General features: G+C 50.4%; 2 protein-coding genes across 7 annotated transcripts in view; one reads left to right on the forward strand and one right to left on the reverse strand.

The window, feature by feature from the left end:
* Positions 1-344: 344 nt before the first annotated feature.
* Positions 345-8,949, reverse strand: LOC149916938 (uncharacterized). Of its 2 annotated transcripts, none has more exons than XM_090144650.1 (2): positions 4,388-8,949; positions 345-3,254 (listed from the first exon to the last, which is right to left on the reverse strand). In XM_090144650.1, the coding sequence occupies exon 1, from the start codon at positions 8,878-8,880 to the stop codon at positions 7,309-7,311; it is 1,572 nt and encodes a 523-aa protein (XP_090000776.1). In that variant the 5' UTR covers positions 8,881-8,949; the 3' UTR covers positions 345-3,254; positions 4,388-7,308. The 2 variants fall into 2 exon arrangements, with proteins under 2 accessions (XP_090000776.1, XP_090000775.1); XM_090144649.1 differs by having other exon boundaries at positions 3,378-8,949.
* A 6,182-nt stretch (positions 8,950-15,131) lies between these two features.
* LOC149916939 (uncharacterized) overlaps positions 15,132-24,517 on the forward strand; it is a 31,731-nt gene continuing 22,345 nt past the window's right edge. For 4 of the 5 annotated variants that reach the window (XM_090144651.1, XM_090144652.1, XM_090144653.1 and 1 more), the window contains exon 1: positions 15,132-22,602. In XM_090144651.1, coding sequence (XP_090000777.1) covers positions 15,768-16,472 — 705 coding nt within the window. In that variant the 5' untranslated portion in view covers positions 15,132-15,767 and the 3' untranslated portion in view covers positions 16,473-22,602. The remainder of the gene's footprint in view (positions 22,603-24,517) is intronic. The other variant, XM_090144656.1, reaches the window with a different exon arrangement.

Consider the following 24,517-nt stretch of genomic DNA (forward strand, 5'->3'; position numbering starts at 1 on the left):
CCAAGGAACCTTCCCACCCCAACCGGCCACCCAGCCCTGAGCTCACATACCTCGGGGGGGAAATGCACGATGCACGCTCCTTCATACCCCACATGGGCTGCTTCTTCACAACTTATGGGTTCCCCCTTTCCACACACACACCTGGTCTGCTGATGGACGGTCCTTGTCTGTTCCCACAGTGCTGGGATGAGGAAGAGGAGACCTGCAGACAAATGTCAGGGTGCACCAAGGCGTCCCCCCTCTCAGCCAGTCCTTCAGCTGAACAGAGGCTGTCCCACCTGGGTCGCCAAATTGACTGCAGAATCAAACTCCGTAACCCAAGTGGGATTACAAAGCAGGTCTGGTTTATTCAGCGGTGCGCAGACACTGGGTGCAAGGGGGACAGATCTGCCTGACCTGCACACCATCAGGAAAAGCATGCTACAGATAGAGGCTGAAATAATACATCATCATCAATTGTTTCCAGGAATTCAGATACATATTCATTACATTTCTGAGAACCCATCAGCATGCAATCCCTCCCCCTCACGCGTGTGCAGTGATTCTGGCTCTCCTCCTGGTGGTTGTGGGATGAAGAATCATCATCGTCGTCATGAAGGCTTGTAGTCTTCCTCGCTACAAACTTCTGACCCTGTGGGGGTGGGGGGGGGCAGCCCCCCGATCCAGTTCCAGCCTGCCTTGAGGACATCTTATCAGCTCCCTGCGGACGTCCTCGAGCTGTTCTCGAACTCTTATCCCCTCATTGCCTCAGTCCCAGTGTCTGCAATCCCCGTTCTTCTAACAGCCTCCACATATTTGCTCCTCTAAACTACCTCTAGCTATCTCAATCCCCAGATCCTCTGAAGCTCTTTCCTCATCTTTTTCTGTGAGGCCCTTCTCTCATTCTTCATCCCCTTTCCTCACCTTAACTGACCCAACTTTATCTTTTGGTTTTTTTGGATGTGTTTCATATTGATCACTTGAAGAGGTGTTTTTCTCTGTGATTTGCCTATGAATATTGCATGGCAATGTGGCTTGCTGTGGCAGTGAGGATGTTCCTTCTTGCAAATGGTGTCACAATAGAGCCGCTGAACTACTGGCAGTTCTCACAAGCCATCACCTTCCTGCTGCATGTGGTGCAGCGCTGTGTGCCAAGAGACCTCTCGTACTGTGTCCTGCTGAGGAACAAGGGGCATGCCTCCTTCGCCTTCAAGGACATCGGCATTCTAACATGGAAGATGCCTCTGCATGAGGCTGTGTTACGGCTGCGTTACAACGCTGGAGCACCCTGCACACTGGCTGTCCTGCTCCACAGGGAAAGTTGCTGAGGGGATTTTGAGGGTGTGCCATCTGATCACCACTGGCCAGCCTGGAAGTGGCAGGCCTCTCAATTGCCTTTCCCCATGTTTGCCCGCACGGCTTTCTGTATTGGCAAAGAGATTTCCGGATCCCTGCCTCTGCAGAAAGCCTGGTGATGTTCTTGTGTGGCCTCAGTATTTTGCCATGCAGCTCCTTCAGAGCAGAACAAAGAGTTGATGGTCATGGAAGAGGCTTTGATGGAGGGTTTTGGAGAGAAGCTTTTGGCATGGGGGGCAGGTTTTTCTTCTTGTCAGCGAGAGCCGTGAGAAAGCTGCTTTGGCAAGTCTCTGGCATGTCTTTGTGCCTTTGCAGAGAAGTAGGCCAGAATATCCAGCTGGTGTCAGCCCAGAGACCACTGCTCATGGGATCCAGGTGTTTCCAAGGTGAGCGCATTTCCTCTGCAGCCCTTAGCTGACCAGTTGACAGGCTTCCTTCCCACCTCCTCCTTTGGAATGTGTCCTGTTGGTCTCCTTGCTCAGCATCCAGTTGAGAAGAAATCCTGAGAAGACTGGCTCCTGGTTCACTACAGCTGCCTTTTGGCTGTGCATGCCTTCACCTAGAGTGACGGGGAACCACAGCTGTGTTACTGGGGCCCAACCCATCCGAACTCCCATCAGAGACTCCCATCACAGACTGCACGTGGAGGGGAATCTGGGCTCTGTGTGCTGCTTTGGCATGGACAGGAAAGACAAGGGTGTCATGCTTTGCATAGCACATAGATAAATTCTGCCGACAGTCTGTGTGGGGTAGGTGGTCATCCTTCTTCGAGGGTGTCCTTTTTTCCCCATGTTTCAGCTCATTGTGATAAAGAGCAGAGCAGAGGCTGTCTATGACAGAGAAAGTGCAGGAGAGTGCAAGATCAACAGAGGTGAGGGGACGGGTCTCTGCTGTACAGAGGTGGGCCCTGTCCCATGCCGAGTGACTGGAGCCGGGTTCACTTACTGTGCCCATGGGGCTGCTCTGAAGAGCTTCTTCCTTCCCTAGTTGCAAGGGCCCTGCCAGCAGGCTGCTGCAGAGGTGGGAGACACTTTCCCCCTCCTGGCTGCCAAGGAGGGAGAAAAGCACAAGGCAGGGAGACATGGCAAAAAGCCTTCTGCCAGGTGAGAATCCTGGGGTAAAAGAGGAAGGAGAGGCACATGGCTGAGTAGGGGTTGTGCTCCCTTTTGGACCTGCCAGCTCACAGGACTCAGAAAGGCTCCTGACACACATGTCCCAGTGAGGGCCATTCTTTGGAGGGATGGCAAGTGCGCAGCACGTTTACCTGAAGCAGACACAGCAGCTTCCTTTTTCACCTGGGTCCCAAATCCCTGGAGAGCTGAATGTAGGTCCCTGTTGATTGCAGAAGCTCTTCTCCCTTCAGCGAGGCACTCCACGCTGCAACTGAGTCTATCTTGATGGCTCTGGGAGTGCAGGATGAAACCCAGGTGCCATGGGCTCTTGCAGATTCCTCTTGTGTCTGTTTGCCACGTGCTCCCTCCTGCAGGTTGAAGATGACAGGCGGCCAGGAGCCATCTCCTGCAGCCCAGCACTGCACTCCCTGCAATGAGGGCTCTAAGAGAGCGCTGCAGGTACCAGCTCTGCCCTGCTGCAGGGGCTATGCTGCTTGAGACCTTACAGAGTGCAGTGTGTGCAGTGACCTCGAGCAGAACCCTTCGGGAGTTCTGCCTTCACTTTTGCATTTCTGTCAGTTCCATCAGTTCCACTTATGGAGATGAAGGGTGCTGCACACATTCCCCATCTCTTCTTGCTCCTGGCCTGACAGAGGAGCACACTGATTTTGACCAGGGCTATGAGAGAAGAACACGACCATTCAGGATCCCTGACAGCTGAGGTCTTGGATCCCCACAGGCTGCTTTGCTGAGTGTGCCACAAGTTGAGGATCCTGGCCTGGCTTCAGAGCTCCTTGTCCTTCAGGGCTGTATAATCAATGAAAATTATATAAAGGAATATTATATAATCAAATAATATTAAGATGTTATAATAATGAAATAAGAAAGAGAGTTAGGCACAGCGAGACAAAGAATAAATAGGATGCTTACCCGTGTCATGGGCTTGCTCAGGAAACTCCAGTGGAGTGGATCTTCTGGAGAGAGAGAGATCTTTCCCCACTGGTAGTCAGCTCTTAAATGGGTCTAGGAGAGGTGGAGCCAGGCTCCACCCCTTCCTGCAGCACAGGTGAATTGCTTTCACCTGTGCTCCCAGGGCTAACTCATTGCTCGCCTCAGGTGACTAATCAGAGGTTCAGGCCATGACTCAGCAGTTCCCATACACAGCGTGAACCAGTGATCAGGTTGACTAATGGGTAAGCTTTTCCTAATACAGAGACCCACTATATCACGATGCTCATACAATTTCTATCGCGACGCATGTTGGTACAATTCAAGATGAGTGATGATTGGTGAACGTTGATTTTCTTGTATGGGCCAGTGCTTGATGAAGTTACTAGAGGCATGCGGTCGTCAGGTGCAGGTCTGTCTTATGTTCCATCAGTCCCATATAGGCCATCACTGGGTGTCGCACGTGATCTGACTGTAAAACTGGAACGCTTCGATGGCATTTTGTTCCTTCTGGTGATCCTGAAGGCTTGAAGACTCACGGGGAGTAATACAGATGTTTCAAGGGTACCAGGAGGGGAAGGTCTGCTCTCCAGGGCAAGATACAGGCCGTATTTCTATCCTGGGTCAACACTTGGGCTTGTACTGGGGCATGTCCTGGCTGCTTGTACCACACCTTGTGGGCAGATATCTGTGGCTGCATAACTATGTCAGGCACCAAAGGAGGTGTCCTGATCTGCCATAGGGACACGATGGGGGGTCCCTTTAGCAATGAAGATCGGAGTGTTGACCACAATATCAGTAGGCCATGTACCTATTACTGGAGGAACTACTGAGCCTCCCACCTCCAACAGTCTCCCCCAAGGTGCAAGTAGGCCACACCACTTGGGTCCTAGCTGCACCTTCCAAGGCCATTTTATTCTATGGGTGCCTGGTTCTAAATTCTCAGGGGCAGGGAGCAGAAGATTATTTTCATTACCAATCCGGGGTCTTACCTGATAATCAGTGCCCGTAATTTGGATCCTAAGTGGGGTGGCCCATGTTGTCTGTAGCATTCTCAGGGCACTGGGTCTGCCGTCTCGGGGTCTTTCATTCAGGTCCTGCAAGGTTTCGTACAGTCTTTTCGTCCACCCCTGCAGGGACTGGGAGTCTGTCTTCAGGGCAGCCTTAAGGATACCATTATAACGTTCAATGAGGCCTGCCCCCGTTGGATTATATGGCAGGTGGAATCGCCATTCGATGTTTTCTTCTGCCCAGCACTGTATCGTTGCACCAGTAAAATGAGTCCCTTGGTCGCTCTCGATGACTTGAGGTGTCCCATAGGCAGACATCAGTTTAGTCAGTGCCTTGATGGTATATGCCTGGTTTGCTTTCGGTACTGGATATGCCTGCAGTAGCCCACTTGCAGTGTCGATGCAGGTCAGAGCATATCTCGCCCCCTCAGACCGAGGAAGGGGCCCAATGTAATCGATCTGCCATCACTGGAGAGGATTGTGTCCTCTAGCAAGATGGGCTGTCATTTCCGGCAATGATCTCGGTCTCATCTTAGAGCAAGCGTCGCAATCCTGGCATGCCTGGACGATGTCAGGTAGTTGTATGGGCAGCCCCCATGCTTTAGCAGCTGCCCACATTGTCTGTTGTCCTGCATGCCGTAGCTTCCGATATAACCAACGGGCAATGTTCTCAGATAGTGAATTCTCAATCCATCGAACTTGGGCCAGCGTGTCAGCTTCATCATTTCCCAGTGACTGTAGGGGCTGATGACCAGAAACATGGTAGTCACGTATAGTCCTGTGTTTGACTGTATTCCATATGTCTAACCACATGTCTTTGCCCCAGATTGGTCGGGCGTGGATAGTCCATTCCTGGGTGGCCCACTGTGCAATCCAAAGAGTGAGCCCCTGGTACACAGCCCAACTGTCTGTACAGATATTCAGGATACCATCACCGGGTTCCTTGGTTATAACCATCCACACGGCTCACTGTTCTGACCATTGGCTGCTCTGACCATCCCCCTCATCAAACCAGATTGTCTCAGTCGAACGATGGTATGCTATCGCTCTCCACTTGCTCAGGTTGCCCTTGCTGGACCCATCTGTATACCAGGCATCTTCAGGGATAGGATATTTCCCCCTCCTGAACGGGGCTCTTCTCTGGTGGAGCGACCAGTGTTTCTTTTGTTGCATCACAATGATAGGTTACTGGGCCTAGGATCTTCTGAAGCTCTTCTTTTAAGGGTGATGAAGACAGACTGCTCCTTTGGCTGAGGTAAGCGACCCATCGTGCCACTATTTGTGCTTGGGTCATCCCTGTCTTAGGAAGGTGGGTCAGATCTTTCACCCACCCCTGAATCGGCAGAGTGGTCTTCACTATAACTTCAGCCGTCTGGGTTATTGGCTCTACTGCCTGTAATGCTGAATAGGCAGCCAATAACTGTTTTTCAATCATACTGTATCTTTCTTCTGCTCCATGCCAGACCTGAGACCAAAAACCAATGGGGGTCCAAACAGAACTCTGGCGTTGCCACAGGCCCCAACCAAAGCCATCTTGAGTAACGTGAACGTCCAACTCGGCTGGGAGGGTAGGATCGAATATACCCAATGCCTGGGCTTGTTTAACTGCCAGTTTTGCCTGTTGGAAAGCATCCTGTTCTGTTTTCCCCCAGTCCCATAGCTGCCCCTTTTTTGTGAGTCTGTACAGTGGCCTTAGCAGCTGCGCTAGGTGAGGTATAAAGGAACACCAGTAACCCAGTATACCTAGAAACTCTTGCAGCTGCTTTGATGTTGTAGGGAACTGGGAACGCCTGAACCTTATCTATGACAGCACTGGGTAGTACTTTGGTCTTTCCTGACCAAACCACCCCCAGGAATTTTACAGACAGGCCCGGACCTTGCACTTTTTGGGGATTTATAGCCCACCCTCTCTGTTGTAAATAGGCGGTTAATGAATCTGCCGCCTGCCCAACTGCCTCCAGTGAGTCAGATGTCAGCAGGAGATCATCAATATAATGATACACATTAACATCATCAGGTTTTTTCCAATCAGCCAGGTCACACGCCACTAGATTGTGACAATATGTTGGTGAATGCACATACCCTTGTGGCAGGACCTGAAAGGTCCACTGCCTGCCTCCCCACGTAAATGCAAATTGATCTTGCGATTCCTCAGCAATTGGGATACTGAAGAACGCATTTGCTAAATCTAGGACACAATGATAGGTTTTTATCTCCCTACTTAATGTATCCATTAGGGAGGCAATGTTGGGTACGGCTGCATGAATAGGCGGCGTGACCTTATTTAATTCTCTGTAATCTACTGTCATTCTCCATGTGCCATCCGACTTATGCACTGGCCATATGGGGGAATTATACGGGCTGTGGGCAGGTCTGATAATGCCCACCTTTTCTAATTCCTGCACCGTTCTCGATATTTCATCTTGCCCACCCAGGAGTCTGTACTGTCTTACATTAGTAATCCGGCGCGGTTTCGGCAGGCAAATAGGTCCATGTTTCGCATGGCCTCTTAATATTGCCTGCACCGCCCGGATACTGATACATCTCTGTTGAAGTCTGAACTCTCCCACAGTTGTCTGGAGAGCCAGACCACATAGAATATCTATGCCCAAGATGTACTCCTGGACTGGGGCAATAGATACCTTATACTCCCGGGGTGGGAGACACCCAACCCCCAGTTTCAACCATGTTTGGGTGACAGGAATAGTCTGTCCCCCAAAGCCACCAATCATCACTCTGTCCCCATCAAATTTGGTTGGATCTCCGTAAATAATTGATGTTTCTGCTCCGGTATCCACTAGTGCCATAACCCTTTGAATGTTTTTTTCGGGACCAGTAAATCATTAATTCTACATAGGGCCTCCGGTCCCGTCTGGAGGCCCTAGGGGGACTAACATCCCTCATCACACCATGAATTGAGCTATGTCCAATTCTTTTGCTTCCGGTGGCTCAGGCATTGTAGCCCGAGACACCTGAGGTGGCTTTTTTTTCCTATTAGGAACAATGAAATCCTCTAAGTTCCATGTCATTGTTGGCGTTCTTTCTATAACCCTTACCCTTGGTTTCTTAGGGTAGGTCTGAAATTTTTGGTTATCCTTTAGTTGTTTCCACAGTTGGAGAAGGATATGGTTGGGCTGGCCGTCAATCTTAGCAAATTGGACCCCAGCCCAAATTAAATCATTGAACATTTGTTTTCGGGAGACCCTTATGGGTCCCGATTGAGGAGCTCGGGTAGCCGGTATTTTGGTTTTAGTCACCGGCAAGACCTCGGCTTCTTCTAGTGACCGAATGTTGCGCCTATTCCGCAGGCGTTCTGTTTCTCCTAGATCAGCCACTAACTGCGCAGCCTGCTGGACAACTGCTTCTGAGGCCACTAGGGGATTTAATATAGAGACCAGAGTGCCATACAGATGGGAGGGGGCTTGTTGTAAAATTAGGTCTCTCATCCCCACTGAGAATTTGACCAGATCCGGGCCATCAAAGGTATCATCATAAATCGCTTCCCTTACACCTAGCTCACAAATGTAATTTTGAAGGTCCTCCATGGAGGACCACATCCCTGTATGTAAAGGAATATCAGATTTATTGGGCCATACCATACGGCAGGCTGCCATTAACCATTCTATTATAGAATGGTTTTCATCATTATATTGATTACCTGCATATAGTCTCTGTCTAAGAGCAGGATGGATGGTCATTGTGGCCAATTTGGCTATTTCTGGGCCATTCACCAGAACACTTTCTGCCCCAGAATCCCATAGTCTAAGTAACCAAGCTGGCACACTTTCTCTAGGTTTCTGCCTGAACCTTTGGACTAAGTCCATCAGTTCTGTTGCCGTGTATGGTCGGGCTGTTACATGCAAATGGGTTTGAACGGGGGGCCACTGATCAGGCGGCACCCCTGCTGGTCTGTCCTGTACCTTTTTCGTTTTTTGAGTTATAACAGGACGGACTTCTAGTGCATCCGTCAAAATTGGGGATTCAAGATCGGATTTAGATTGTTTATTTTCCTGATCAACACAGTCCGTTGATTCAGGAGCCTGGTCGTTGTCTATTGAAATACTACGAATTTGACCTATTGGAAGACGTAGAATTGTTTTTTTCCCTGTCAATAGGCCAAGTTCCTGTTCTAACTTTTCAATACGATCTTTTAAAAGTTCATTTTTGTTCACTAAGGTATTATTCCTTATTTTGGCATTGCTTAAAGCATTTAATAGCAGCCATGCCATTGTAGAAGCAGCTAATTGTCTTTCTCTAGTGACTAATATATCTTTGCCTAGTCCCTGAAAGTAATCCGCTAGGCGATATGGGGAAACGTTTCCCACAACACGTAGGGGACCCCATTTTTCAATGATAGTTGCCAACTCACAATAAGGGGATCCCACAAATCCTGGGATCTGCCCTGGAATTATTTTATCTAGGGGGGTAGTGTTCTCCCCCTTGAACCATTTACAGAAATTCCAAAGAAAGGACATAGTGTAAGTTTCAGTATATTCGGCTTGCCTGCCTGGCTCGCCAAGTGTATAATCAATGAAAATTATATAAAGGAATATTATATAATCAAATAATATTAAGATGTTATAATAATGAAATAAGAAAGAGAGTTAGGCACAGCGAGACAAAGAATAAATAGGATGCTTACCCGTGTCATGGGCTTGCTCAGGAAACTCCAGTGGAGTGGATCTTCTGGAGAGAGAGATCCTTCCCCACTGGTAGTCAGCTCTTAAATGGGTCTAGGAGAGGTGGAGCCAGGCTCCACCCCTTCCTGCAGCACAGGTGAATTGCTTTCACCTGTGCTCCCAGGGCTGACTCATTGCTCGCCTCAGGTGACTAATCAGAGGTTCAGGCCGTGACTCAGCAGTTCCTATACACATGCCTACCATAGTCACTCAGGCAGAACTTAACCTGCTTGTGTTACACTGACACACGTGTTTGCCATTTCTGAGTAGAACCCAGTGGCTGACAATGATAATATTTCAATTTACCTACACACGTGTCTGCATGTAAAGGCCTTTTTTGTTATTAAGCAGATACATGTTTTCTTATTTAATTATTAATCTTGGGCTTGTGCTATTTCATAAAATAATCTGATAAGTTAGCACATTCACTGCAGAAGAAATATATATTAATAATGTTGTATTATATATATCTTGATTATATGCATAAACTCTATTATATATTTTACACACAGCTCAAGACAACTCCTTTTCACACAGTGTGGCCAGGCAGAAAAGGTTTGGCACTTGTGATTTAGAGGGATAGCCCACACACTTGCAGGAGTGTCCCTGAGCCCTGCATCCCTGCATCCCTACACCTCTGGGTGGGGACTGGGGTGGTAAATCCCCCCCCACTGTGAGGACAGAGCAGGTCCGAGACCGCCTCATGAGATTGAATGTGTACAAGTCTATGGGGCCGGATGGCGTGCATCCCAGGGTTCTGAAGGAGCTGGCTGAGGTGGTTGCCGAGCTGCTCTCCATCATATTTGAGAAGTCGTGGCTGTCTGGTGTGGTCCCGGATGACTGGAGGAAGGGTCACATCACTCCCATTTACAAGAAAGGGAGCAAGGAGGACCCCGGGAACTACAGGCCGGTGAGTCTCACCTCTGTGCCTGGGAAGATCATGGAACAGATCATCCTGGATGACATGCTTGATCACATGAGGAAAGGGCATGTGATCCGTGACAGCCAGCATGGCTTCACCAGAGGAAAGTCATGCTTGACCAATCTGGTGGCCTTTTATGATGGAGTGATGGCATCGGTGGACAAGGGAAAGGCGACCAATGTCATTTACCTGGACTTGAGCAAGGCCTTTGACATGGTCCCCCACCACATCCTTCTCTCCAAACTGGAGGGATGTGGATTTGATGGGTGGACCACTCGATGGATAAGAAACTGGTTGAAAGGCCGCAGACAGAGGGTGGTCATCAATGGCTCTATGTCCAGGTGGAGGCTGGTAATGAGCGGCGTCCCCCAGGGATCTGTCTTGGGACTGGTGCTCTTTAACATCTTTATCAATGACATCGATGACGGAATCGAGTACACCCTCAGCAAGTTTGCTGATGACACCAAGCTGAGTGGTGCGGTTGACACGGTTGAAGGACGGGATGCCATTCAGAGGGACCTCGAGAGGCCGGAAAGGTGGGCCCGGGTGAACCTGATGAGGTTCAACACACAAAGTGCAGAGTTTTGCACATGGGCCGGAGGAATCCCAAGCATCCCTACAGATTGGAAGGAGAGGTCCTTGAGAGCAGCCCTGTGGAGAAGGACCTGGGGGTCTTGGTAGACGAAAAACTTAACATGAGCCAGCAGTGTGCCCTTGTGGCTCGGAAGGCAAATGGGATCCTGGGCTCCATCAGAAGAGGGGTGGCCAGCAGGGACAGGGAGGTGATTGTTCCCCTCTACTCTGCTCTTGTGAGGCCCCATCTGGAGTACTGCGTCCAGGTCTGGAGCCCCCAGTACAAGACAGGGAGCTGTTGGAGAGGGTCCAGAGGAGGGCCACGAAGATGATCAGGGGACTGGAGCACCTCCCCTATGAGGACAGGCTGAGGGAGCTGGGCTTGTTCAGCCTGGAGAAAAGAAGGCTGTGGGGTGACCTCATTGCAGCCTTTCAGTACCTAAAGGGAGCCTACAAACAGGAGGGGAATCAACTCTTTGAAAGGGTGAGTGACAGCAGGACAAGGGGAAATGGTTTTAAGCTGAGGGAAGGGAGATTTAGGCTGGACGTCAGGGGGAAATTCTTTATGGAGAGAGTGGTGAGGTGCTGGAACAGGCTGCCCAGGGAGGTTGTGGATGCCCCGTCCCTGGAGGTGTTCAAAGCCAGATTGGATGGTGCCCTGGGCAGTCTGGTCTAGCATTAGGTGGAATGGTTTGTGGCCCTGCGTGTGGCAGGGGGGTTGGAGATTCATGATCCTTGAGGTCCCTTCCACCCCTGGCAATTCTGTGATTCTGTGATATGTGTGTATATATATCAAAAGGCAGGAAAGGTGATGGCAACCAACCAGGATGTAATTGTGGGACTTGAACATGATGTAAATGATATGGAATAAGGAGCAGATATTGCACTGTTTTCAGATGGGACAAAGTTGATTTTCTTCATAGTGTCTGGCTTTGGTAGAAAAGCAATGTTGACAACACACCCATGATTTGTTTGTTGCTGAGCAGTGCTGAACAGACAGTCATACAATCCTTAGAGTTGAAAGGGACATTTAAAGGTCACGTAATCCAATTTCCCTGCAGTGAACAGGGATACCTGTAGCTCAGTCAGGAGTGCAGAGCGCCATCCAGCCTGACTTCCAATGTCTCCAGGACAGGGCAACCACCACCTCTACGGGCAGCCTGTGCCAGTGCCTCACCACGCTTATTGTAATAAACTTTTTCCTTATCTGACATCCAAATCTCCCCTCTTTTAGTTTGTAACCACTTCTCCTCATCCAACCACAACAGACCCTGCAAAGGAGTCTGTCCCCTTTTTTACAGCCCCTTTTGATACTGAAGGCTGCTCTTCTGTCATCTCAGAGCCTGCCTTCTCCATGCTGCACACCCTCAGCCTGTCCTTGCAGGGAGCTGTTCCATCCCATGCAGCATTTTTGTGCTCCCCCTGTGGATGTTCCAACATCTCCATGCCTCTCCTGCACTGAGCACTGCACATCTGGATGCAGCACTGCAGGCGAACCAAGGACATTTCAGCTTCTCATACTGTCCTGCCAGCAAGGAGCTGAGAGGGGACTGTGCCAGGACAGCTGACCCCGGGACATTTCTTACCATATGATGTCACCTGAGAAAGCTTTAAAATGGATGGGAGTTGGCCAGGGGCAGCCAATGCTCAGGAAAAGGGTGGATGTCAAGCAATCGCATTGTGCACCACTTGTTTTGTAAATATCTGCATACGTACATGACATCATCGCTGCTATTATTTCTCCCTTCTCTTTCTCAGTAAATAATTTTATCTCAACCTAAAAGAAGTCCTACTTTTTTTTTTTACTTTTTTTTTTTTTTTTTTTTCCCCAATTCTCTCCCCTTTCTCACTGGGAAAGGGGAGTGAATGGCTATATGGTGCTGAGCTGTCTTCCAGATTAAGCAACATGCATGCAGAGCAGGGAGTGTGCTAACGGCAGGAAAAGGTGTGACAAAGCATGGGGTTGCATTTGAGCACTTGTTGCACTTGAGAACTTTGAGACAGCAGAGGAAGGAGGATGTGGAATTCAGTTCTGGGATAGAGTTAAGAAAGAAGCAGGGCTGGATCTAGGATATCTGGGTTTGGAGTCTGAAATCAGCTGCCCTGTTTAGCGAAATACTTCAAGGGCTCAGGTGGCATCACCAGTCACCTGCACCGTGCTGTGCTACCACTTTCCACTTTCTTTCAGCCCCAGGGAGAGGTACCTCCACCAACGCGTCCCTTCATGGCTTCATCATCAGTGACAGCCGTCACGGAGGCACTAAGAGCCCCAGAACCTGGAGGTTTGTGGCTGACTTCAAGACTTCAGGACTTGTTCCGTTCAGGTCTTTAGGAGCTGCAGTTCGGAACCTTGGCACCAGAGGGCTCATGGAAACGCACGTTGCCTTTACAAGCCTCTGCATCTTCTACATTATTAACTCTTCCGTTCTTGTCAAAGAAATCACAGAAACACCAAGGTTGGAAAAGACCTACAAGATCATCCAGTCCAACCACCCACCCATCACCAATAGCCCTCACTAAACCATGTCCCTCAACACAACGTCCAAACGTTCCTTGAACACCTCCAGGCTCGGTGACTCCACCACCTCCCTTGGTAGCCCATTCCAGTGCCTGACCTCTCTTTCAGAAGAGCAATATTTCCTGACCTCCAACCTGAATCTCCCCTGGCGCAGCTTGAAGCCATTCCCTCTAGTCCTATCACTGTTACATGAGAGAAGAGGCCGACCCCCAGCTCATTACAACCTCCCTTCAAGTAGTTATAGAGAGCAATGAGGTCTCCCCCTGTGTGGTCTATTAAAGAGATTCCAGGAGTCTGGTGTAAAGGAATGATTTCAACATGAAATAGCAAGACATTTTCTTCTTTTTCCCAGCATTCCTCGTTTTTCTGCTTCAGGAATAAGCAGTATCAACAATCTCCCATTCATATGGATTCAGACTGTTGCATTTTAAGTCTGAATTGGTGGGGAAAGGATTTTTGTCAGATACTGTATGGGCAACCTTCATCCCAGCCCTTCTAACTGCTATTTCTCTTATCAGTCACATGGGACTTCCACTACTCAAGTTAAAATCTCAGCTTTTCCCACAACAAAGCCATTGCTGAATGGCTTTGCCTCCACATCAGTTCCCACCAACTCTGCTTGCAGAACTGCCTGCACACAGACATGGGTTTCTTTGCATGAACAAAACGCATCTCCTCGGTTCACCAAGGATCTTTTTGTGGTAACCAAGTGCGTTCCTGGCATCCACACATCTCCTTGTGGAACCCAAGCATGTTTCTTAGCCACACAACCATCACTCGAGGGCACACAAGTACATTCCTGGAGCCGGTAACTTGGTTTTCAGCAGCGCTTAAAGGAGTGCCTCTAAAAAAAGCATCAAGGAATGCAGGTAGCGAGGGAGAGTCTGCTAGTTCCCCTCCCACACCAGAGAAACATTCTGTCAAATCCAGTCGAGAACAACGCAGTCTGGGACAAGCACAGTACAATTCTCCTTCAAAGCCAGCTGAGCCTTCTTGGTGCAGAGTGTTCAGCACTCAGCCTGCTAAGGCAGCAGCTGCAAACTGGGGAGCCTCCAGCAGGTGCCCTGCACGCCTGTGTGGAGAGATCCTGACAGCTATCACAAACCCTGGTTGAACTGCATGTGGCTGCCAGATTGAGCCTTTCCAGAGCAATCAAAGCCAGGAAACGAAGCCTCGATTGGATATTTCAAGAGGCGCTTGTCCAAATACCTTCCTGCTTCTCTGAGCTCCCCCAGTCCCTTATCGTTTGGAGGCACTATGGGCACTGACTCGAATTTGAGCCCGATAAGCTTCATCGGATATTGGGGCAGTGAGACAGGCTGTTAGGTTTGCAGTTCTTCCAATGGACTGAGAGGAGCAGAGGTGCGATCTGGACACTAGATGGAGACAGCAGGATTAAGAATTGACACGAGAGCCCCGTTCCCTAACAGCGGGCAGATGCTGGGAAGCAAATCAACGAACTGAATGAAGTAACTGTCCTGAAACCGCCCGGGAGAACTGCTGAACCGAGAGCAGGACGCAAAGCGCAGTGCCGAAGAACCTGAAGGACGGAGCCTCTGAAGCGAAGAGACTTTATCTAAGGGAACGGGTTTTTGGTGGCTCGGCTCAGCACCGGCCGCTGTGCTCAGACACCCGCCGTGCGCTCACGCTCCGCCCTTCCTTTGCCCCAGCCCCACCCACTCTCTCAGGAGCGCGCCAGCTCCCGTTTAGGGCGCCGCTCAGCCTCCCGGCCCAGCCGTCCCGGCCCCACGCCCCGACGCCCACCCGTCACGCGGCGGTACGCGCGGTCAGCCCGGCCGCACACGCGCCGAGCCGCCGCCAGCGCTGCCCGGCGATCGCAGCGGAAGGCGGCAGAGCCGAGGCGGCGGCCGGTGCTCGCGATGGATTCGTGCGGCGCCGAAAGCGGCGGCGCGTTACGGCGGAGCGCCGCCCGCATCCGGCCTGCGGTAACCGGAGCACCACGGCGAGCGGCAGCACCGCGGCAGGCTTCGCGTCCTCCTGCGGAGCTTTCCGGCAGCCGGCGCCGTCTCTCAGCGCTCCGGTGCCGGCCGTTGCCGGGTGACCGGCGTGCTCACATCCGGCCTTGAGCGGAAGGGGTGGGGCGTCCTCACACCGCGCAGCCCGCGTCGCTCTCCCGAGAGCCCGCCCTTTTCGTTCCCGTCCGTAAGCGTAGGCCCGCCCCGTGATGCCACACGCGTAACTTCGAGCCAATCGGCATCCTCTCTTCTCCAGATAAACACCTCCGCTGCCCAATGACGGGAGGAAACGCTAGAAGGAGGCGGGAACAATCCGGCTCCTCTCGCGGGGGGCGCGGCAAGCCGGCGGTGGGCGGGGCGTAAGGAGCTCCGAGCGCCGATTGGCGAGCTGGAAGGAGGCGCACCGCCGGGCGGCCAATGAGGGGCGGTGGGACGGGACGGGACGGGACGGAGCGGCGCGGATGCGCGGCGGCGGGGTCTGTAGCGGTACCGGTACCGATACCGGCGGCGCAGGCCGGGCCGGGCCAGCCCGGTCTCGAGTGCCGCTCGCGGAGCGGCTCGAGCCCGGCGGCTGCGGGAGGTGCGGGCCGGCCGTGACCTCGCGGGGACGCAGCGCTGCCGGGCCCGTCCTAACAGCGCTTTGCTCCTTTCGGAAAGGACTTCGCGGCTCCGCGCCGCCCGGCCCTCCGCCGCCATGCCCCGCGCCCGGCTCCGCGCCCGGGCGTCCCGTCCTCGTGGCACCGCGCCGTCCCGTGAGCGGCTCCGATCTGCGGCGTCCGGAGCCTCGGAAGGGCGGGGATGGGGGAGCGCGGCTCCGCGTTCCGGCGGCTGCGGGAGAGCCCCGATGGGAGCCGTGACGGGAGAGGGATCTGAGGAACCGAGCCGTGCGCGGAGCTGGAACCAGTTCGAACTGCTCGGGGAAGGAAGGAGCTTCGGGAAGGCCGGGATGGCCGTCAGCATGGATGACGACGTCCCGCTCATCCTCACCCTGGATGACGGCGGAAGCGGCGCCTCGGCCCCGCGGGACAGCGCGGTTCGGGAGGAGCTGCGCGGCCAAAGTAAGGCGTGCTGCCTCGTTTCACTGCTGCCCGGCCAAAGTAAGGCGTGCTGCCTTATCTCACCTCTGCCCGGCTCCATGCCCGTGTCGGCAGTGCCGTCCTGCCCTGGACCGCAGCTCGGCACCCCGCGGCCGCCTGAGAAGCCGTGCCGGGAGCCGGCTGTGATGCAGGTCGGTGCGGGCAGAGCCGTGCTGCGGCAGGTGGGCAGAGGACGGGGCGGACCGGCCGTGCCTCTTCCAGCACGTTCTGTCTGTCCTTTGCACACCGCGCTGTGGCTCCCTGCCGTGCCGCCCAGCTCTCCCGTGCTGGTGCAGAGCTGCTCCTCGCACCGGCTGTCCTGAGCTGTTGTGCCGTCGCGATGTCAGGTGCAGCAGCTGCACTGATGTAACTTGCTGTTTTCCATGAGGAGCTGGCTTTTGCAGCCGTTGTTTTGCCTATTTCTAGTTTGCATTCTGACTTCTGCAATAAGGACACGGATGTGCGCTGATAGACCTTAAAATCCTTACTGTGTTGCTGTCAAAGAATCAGGAGTGTTTGGAGACAATTTGTACGCAGCCCTGTTAAGCCAGCTGTTCAGTGGGATGCAGCCAGCCTTGGGCAGAGGGAGCACAAAAGCTCCCATCGCTCAGCAGCTCTGCTTTCAGCTCAGTGAGCATTTGCTGGAGCCGTTCCCCTCTGCAGGTGGGATGCAGACATTGGGTGTGTTGAAGCGTGTTTGTGGGCTCCTGCTTGATGTGACACCTCATGAATGTGCTTTAGCAGCTCTGTTGGATGCATCTCTCGACTCTCAGCCGATGTTGCAGGTGTGCAAACCTGCACAACTCTTGTGATCCTGTGCAAGCTCTGCTTCTGCAAGCACAGCATTTCTATCAGTCACGTTGTTTCCTGGCCCGTAGCTCTTCACTGCGCTGTGCCTCTTTTCCCTATCTCTGTGATTTCTGTGGTTTGATTTCCTCTTGCAGTCATACGGGTTCCCTTACTTATCTCCTCCTCTGACTTCCTGAGCTAGTTCCTGGTTTCTGACTGTCAGTTTTTCCTCTTCTGTCCCAACCCTACAGCACATATCTGTGGCTAAATCACCGCTCCGTCCTGCACTCCTGTTCCATCACATCTTCTTGTTTTAACTTAAGCAGGAGACTGCATCCCTATTTTCTCATGTGTTTACAGGCTTTTTACTGAATAACATTATTCACTGTTCTGTCCTTTTTTCTTCCACCCTTTAAAGAAGTTACGTGTGTTTTGTTGTTTGATTAAAGCCAACAAGGTTGTGTTGAAGCATAAGCGTGGGAATGAGCATATTAGTAAGTAAAAATAGTCCACAATTTGCTCCCTTTGAAATACAGGGAAATTGCTGAGGAACTAATTTTATGCTTCTTAGAAGACAGCTGTGTGGTTTTTGAGAACTCATTTCCTGGAATTCCTTGACCTGGGTGTCTCTAGATACTGAAGAGCTGTTACTTCACTCTGTGTTTTTAATCAAGTTGAGCTTGCTGAAAAAAATATTAAGCCTGTTCTATGGAAGTGATTCTGGATTATATGAAGCCCTCTGAAGACAGTGGTGCTGCAGGCATGGAATGACAGATTGAGACCGGAAGGCTGGCATCAACACCTTGAGAGGCATCTTTATCTCTGCGAAAGGCGAGGCTTAAGCTAATGAGTGGACCAGTGCCATCACTTGCAAAATAGGCTCGTTAAAAATGGGGCATGGGGTCCAGCTTTCCTCCTTGCTTGTGAAGAAAACGTTCTGTGCAACACAGAGAAGTTGTGTCTCCTGGAGGCTGTGAGGGATTCCAGCATGTCTCTGCTCTGCTGAGGACTGGAATGGCATTAACAAAAGCATGCACTTCTGTGTTCTTATCAGAGGCTTGTCTTCTGGAGGGATGAAGTTTGTGAGAAGTCCTGTTTTCAGGAGAGGTAAAGCTTGCCGGAGGGATGAGGATAGGGAAAATCAGAGAATAGGGAAAATCAGGAGCTATTTCCTTCTGTTTTATTTTTCTTATGCCTGAACTCTGATTAGAGAACACGGAGCCAGAGCTTGGAGCATCAGCTCAGCTATTACTGTGCCTGGCTGTGGGCTACTGGGGGCAGGGTGGCATAACACAATGCATTTCTTCAGGTTTATCCCCAGGTAGCAGCTATTAGCAGCAAATCACCCACTGTCTGCTTCCAGGTGACTCTGAGGGAAAGGCAAAGTGGCTGTGAGCACCTTATCAGCCTCCAGCACGTGATTTAGTGTAACTGAAAGCTGCACGCCTGTTCTGTGTTGCTGTGTCGTTCACCACTACAAACTTTAACCTGTATTCCAGGCTGTCTCAGCCCTCTCTCACTAAGATGTGTGTTCAGATCTCACTACTGTTTTTTGTTTGTTTGTTTTTTGAAGGAACTTATTGTGCCATTCTTAAGTTGATCCATGACACAGCTTTTCACACAGAATCACAGAATGGCCAGGGTTGGAAGGGACCTCAAAGATCATGAATCTCCAACCCCCTGCCACACGCAGGGCCACCAACCTCCACATTTCACAGCAGCCCAGGCTGCCCAGGGCCCCATCCAGCCTGGCCTCGAACACCTCCAGGGATGGACGGGGCATCCACCACCTCTCTGGGCAGCTGTTCCAGCACCTCACCACTCTCACAGCAAACAACTTCCCTGTGATATCCAACCTAAATCTCCCCTCCCTCAACTTAACACCATTTCCCCTTGTCCTGCTGTTATCAACCCTTTCAGAGTTGATTCCCCTCCTGTTTGTAGGCTCCCTTTAGGTATAGGTACTGAAAGGCTGCAATGATTCACCCTGCAGCCGCCTTTTCTCCAGGCTGAACAAGCCCAGCTCCCTCAGCCTGTCCTCATAGGGGAGGTGCTCCAGTCCCCTGATCATCTTTGTGGCCCTCCTCTGGACCCTCTCCAACAGCTTCCTGTCTTTTTTGTACTGGGGGCTCCAGACCTGGACACAGTGCTGCAGATGGGGCCTCACAAGAGCAGAGTAGAGGGGAACAGTCACCTCCTTGTCCCTGCTGGCCACCCCTCTTCTGATGGAGCCCAGGATCCCATTTGCTTTCCGAGCCACAAGGGCACACTGCTGGCTCATGTTAAGTTTTTCATCCCTCAGGACCCCCAGGTCCTTCTCCACAGGGCTGCTCTCAAGGACTGCTCCTTCCAGTCTGTAGGGATGCCTGGGATTCCTCCAGCCCAAGTGCCGAACTCTGCACTTTGTGTGTTGAACCTCATCAGGTTCACCCGGGCCCACCTTTCCGGCCTCTCGAGGTCCCTCTGAATGGCATCCCGTCCTTCAGCCGTGTCAACCGCACCACTCAGCTTGGTGTCGTCAGCAAACTTGCTGAGGGTGCACTTGATTCCATCATCGATGTCATTGATAAAGATGTTACAGAGCACCGGTCCCAAGACAGACCCCTGGGGAGCCGCTCATTACCGGCCTCTACCTGGACATGGAGCTTTTGCCACCAGATCCTTTAGGAAATGAATCTCTATTCTAGGCTCTGAGATTTGGTTGTCTGGAAATGCAGACAAATTACAAGGTTGAAATAAGTAGCAATAGGGTTCTTTGAAAACAAACTTGTTGCTGATGTAAAAAAGAAAAGACTGAGGAGCAAGAGTATGTTTCTTTCAGAATCTTGCAGGAGAGGTCTGTACTGGGTAAGTGATTGCTTTGGGATTGGAATAAAGGAGCTAAATGAGAAAATTATGTGAAAAATGGCATTCTTAAAGAAAATGTCCAGCTGCAAAAATTAATCTCCCTAATCACACAGCTTTTAAGCTCGTAATGGAAGAAAAGACTTGCGTGGGGAGGAATATTAAAGCTCTGCCTTCCTCGAGTTGTGCTAAAATATAAACCTGCAGGGGAGCTCCTGCTTTCAGCTGCCCTGGAAGGTCAGAGTCCTGCAGAGCCAACTGGAATTCAGGCTGCAGCCAGAGAAGTGTGGTTTCTGTACTGCAAAAGGTTCTCTGAATGCAGTGCGGAGGACTGTGATGCTGGGTAGTTTTTCTTACAAGCTCCAGCAACTGGAAGAGACAGAGAGAAGAGCTTTCATCCCTTGAATCCATAGCATACACTAATTAAAACAAATCTGCCCTTCCTTAGTACAACTTATCTGAGAATCTGAATGCTGTGTGCACTGTAGTTAAGCTTCCCAACTTGTTTGTCATGAATGGAAAGTAAAACAGAGATGCTGTTGTATGACCTTGCCCAAAGTCATGCACTGTAACTGCTGAGCAGCAGCCTGGGCCAGGTGATTTCTGGTCCTTCACAGGACTCCAAGGAAGTTCAAACAGAGTCTCAAAGTGTGAGGTATGCTTTTCCTATAGAAAGCGCGGATAGCCTTGAAACTCTATGACAGTGTATCTCCTTGAGCTGATGGGAAGTGTAAGAAATAAATGAGTACTCATTGATTTATCCTGTATTAGATCAGATATAAAATTCTCCTTTGCCACCTGCATGGAAATCACTGTCGCCTCAAGTGGAGCTCGGTGTGTTCAGTGCAGAAAGTACAGCTCGTGTGTTGTGCAGGGAACAATGATATTTTCTGTCTGTTTCTTCCACACAATGGATTATGGCAATAGACGTCATCTTCTTTAAATTCTGGATTCTTATGTGAAAGCAACTGCATCTGCTATTGAGGTAAAAGGAATTACTGTGTATGAGTGAGGAAGTGGGGGGAGCACACAGCAGCAAAGTGTGATGTTTTCTACAAGCATTGCTGGAAAAAAGGCGTTTCTGAGGAACCACTTAGCTGTTGTGAAAGCATTCTTACTTTGCTTCTTTTGAAGAAAAAGAGGTGCTTTAAATGTTGGCTATCTAGTGGACTTAAGTAATCATCTGGCTTTTGATCTCTGAATCCAAGTGAGTACTTAGAAGCTGTTTGCGTGGACTTGGGCACTAGTTCTGCTGTGGAAATGCTGTAGCTAACTTGGGAAGGAACAGGGGACAAGTGAAAAAGCGAATGCTTGCCTCAGCCTTGCAGACCCCGAGATCTCTGACAGACTTTAGATTCTCTGTTTGCTTTCTTGAATGCTACACAGAATATTCTCTCCCATCGTGGCTCCTAGTTTTACTAATTTGCCTTCAATTAGTTCCAGCTGCAGCATTGTCTCTGTGGCATTTGAGGTGAAGCACAGGCAGATCACAGTCTGGGATCTTGTCTCCTGGAGCGACCTGGCTCTGCATTGAATCTGGTCCTTTACTTAAGAGACACTACTTAACATTGCTGTGGTTAACCTGCCTCGTCTGCAAGGTGTAGATGCACCATTGTGTGGGAATGGGCAGGTGGGCAAAATTATTTTATTATTAAGAGTGTCTGGTTTGCAATTCTGTGAATGATTTTGCTTTTCTTATTATGTACCTGCTTAAAATTTATATACGGGGGATTGTTTTCTCTGAAGTGCTCCATGCTGAATTGTTGTTTATGCCTCTTCTCCAACCTAACAACCTTGTATTTTTGCAGCTCCTGCCAGTGCTTCTCTAATCCTTGCCTGGCCTAGATTGGCTGTAATGAATGCTTTAAGCCAGCAAAGCAAAACTGTGTCTGAGATGAGAAAGGGGTGAAAATCTTGGAAAGGATAACGAAGACCCAAAACATAAGGAGATTATTGTTTTCCCCTTCAGTCAATTTCTCTTCTACAATTCATTTCCCTGGGTGATGAGCTCCGTAAGGAGGAAGGAGGCAAATGCTGCTTTTTAGGATATGTTGGGCATCCTTCAATATCATGTTAGAAGAAGTGGAAAATATGTTTCTGCTGTGAAGCTCCAAATACATCAACCTCTGGAATCTCATTTATACTGAGAATTCAGGCTTTAAGCAGGACTGCCTTGGCTGCACTTAAATACTTGCAGTAATGAGAGGGTAGAGCTGATGTCTGTGATTCTAGAGGAACAGCACTCTGTGTTGTCCAGACCTCACAAAAGCATTTTTGTCAGGAGATTCTTAACGTAACTCTGGAAACATGGCACCTGCAGAAGAGAAACTGTGAGCGAAGTACCAGGAGGCATTGTGGGCCACAAGCAGTGTGTGTATTTTTTCCGAGCCTGCCTTGTTTTCTTAGCCCTGCAGGAGATCGGTTTGCACAATGCAGACATTGTGTGTTTCACAGTAGGATGCTTTGTCAAACAGAATCCCTGCACTGTTGACTCTTTCTTGCTGTAAAAAATCATAGTGATTTAGTCTTGAATGCCCCATGCTGTTCAAATCTGAGCGAGTAAAAGCATATATGAGGTAAGGACGACTTGGTTAGCGTTGCATTGTCCCAGAGCCAAATGGTTCCTTCTCCTTTGTCATCACTAGTGCTCAGGCGGTGGGTATCATCTTTCATGCCCGTAAGTTTGCGAGGAGACTAGAGGATGGTAAGGGCTCTGGAAGCTTCTTCGTGCTCTGTGCAAATGACCTTGCTGCTTAGAGGGAAGCGCCCGATCCCTTCGCACATCCCTTCCCAGCACGCTGCACTCCCCTCCCAGGTCAGGTGAGGCTGTGCGTTTCCTCCGGGAATGGCCGTTGTTAGCTGGAGATGTGTGCGTGTGGCCCCGTGCCACAGCAGTGGGGGGCTCCACTTTTTAGACAGGTGGTCCTGGATCTATAGAAGACGTTAAGGAGTCTGAGAGTGCCTGAGCTACAGTTTTCAATCGACAGCTTTCCAGCTCTATCTGGTCACTCCTCCGCCGCTGCAGCTGACTTGGGAACATTTGGCTCAGGAAGCAGAACAACAGTTGGAGACAAACAGCGATTAGTTTTCTCATGGCTTCCCAGGGAACGCATCAGTTTGTTCGCTTTTCCTCTCATTTTTGTGGCTCCTGTGGATTTTTAAGGCCCTGTAGTTGCAGGATATTCAGTTTAGCCAAGCTTTCTTACTGCCAGATTAAAATGAGCCAAGGCTGAGCATGCTGAGTTCACTCATCATAACTGATATGATGCGTCTCAGAACTTCCTTTGCCCTTGGAATCTTCATTGAGGAATCCTGCCTTCTGCTGTCAGCCCCCCTGCGTTGAAATCCCATTTCACCCATTTGAATGCTGTAAGAAGTGCTGTAAAAACTAAACAGGAGCATCTGTGAAGTGGTTAGAGTTGTTGTTGATTGCCTTTTCCTTATTGCCTTCAGGGGATTTAAGCTCGAATTTGCTGGAAGTAGAATTTATGAGCCAGAACGCTCCATTTCTGAAAAGTGTGGTGAATTTGATAGGTCTTTCTCTCCCCTCCAGTGTCTCTGGCTTTTGGTCTGGACCTCGCAGGGCTCTCCCTCTGTCTCTAGCATAATTGCTTTTGCATATTGAGACACAGCCTGATTTTTACACGGCTGCTTTCTTTACAGAGAGCAGTCGGAGCAGCTTTAGGATTTCAGCCATCTGCCGCTCAGAGCAGTTCCTGGGCTGTTGGCTGGGCTGGGGGCGAGAAGGGCAGGAGGCTGTGCTCAGCTCTGCACTGCACTGCTCTGCTCAGCACTGCTCTGTTCTGCTCTGCTCAGCACTGCTCTGTTCTGCTCTGCGCAGCTCTGCGCTGCTCAGCTCTGCACTTCAGCACTGCATCGCCTGCAAAAGGTCTGTAGGGCGCTGGGGCGTCTGCTGGTATTGAGTCATAGCCTGGATAGCAGCATCCAGTGCTGCTCTTCTGACCTCAGACTGGCTTGCAAGGAATGGCTTTGCTTTTTGTGCTCACGCGAAGTGAAATTGAGGATGAGCATCCATGCAATGCTGTGTTAAGTTTTCTGATGCTGTGGAGCTGAATGGTTTAGCAGCTCTCTGTGACTGCCTCTCACTCGTGTGTGTAGATGTTGTCAGCTGGGAACGCCTGATCACCTGTATTTTATTCCAACCATAACCATATTTTTGAGAACACTTGCACTGTGGGCTGTGGGTTTGGGAAGGTTTATATGCAGAAGCAATGCAGCCCTCTGAAGGATTTCACTGGCTACACAGATGTGTTCCTGCTCTTGGTAGCTAAACAAACAAAAAAAAAGTTATCAAAATTTCCAGAGAACTCTTTAAAATGGCATTGCAGACGTATACTTCCTCGTGACTTGGTGATGGATACAGGGCTCTGTATGGGAATTTCCCGCATAAACCCATCTAGGAAAAAAATGGAAAAAAAAGAGAGGAGAAAATATGTTATTTAGTGTTGGTTGTGGATTTGGGATAATATCTTTTAGCTCATCCACGGGTTCCTGTGAGGAAAAGTAAGCTTAAGAAAAAGACAAGACCAAGTGGTTGTGGCCATAAGGGCTGCCAGCAGTAGCATGGTTGCTTGTCCTTCTCGGCTGCTGTTGAGACTGAGAACAGGAAATTGTCTCCCGTGCATGAGCTGTGTTGCACGGGAGGAGGAGTTGACTCCTTTGGGGGGCTGATGGTGACCCTGTGCCAGACCAAAGGAGTTTGTCCACAGATGTC

Source organism: Phasianus colchicus, chromosome 8, assembly GCF_987193195.1.
Source record: "Phasianus colchicus chromosome 8, bPhaCol1.hap1.1, whole genome shotgun sequence".
Lineage (NCBI taxonomy): Eukaryota > Metazoa > Chordata > Aves > Galliformes > Phasianidae > Phasianus > Phasianus colchicus.

Excerpts from the sequence above, each read along its gene's own strand:
- LOC149916938 (XM_090144650.1), bottom strand. The coding sequence starts at position 8,880 with ATGTCCTTTCTTTGGAATTTCTGTAAATGGTTCAAGGGGGAGAACACT.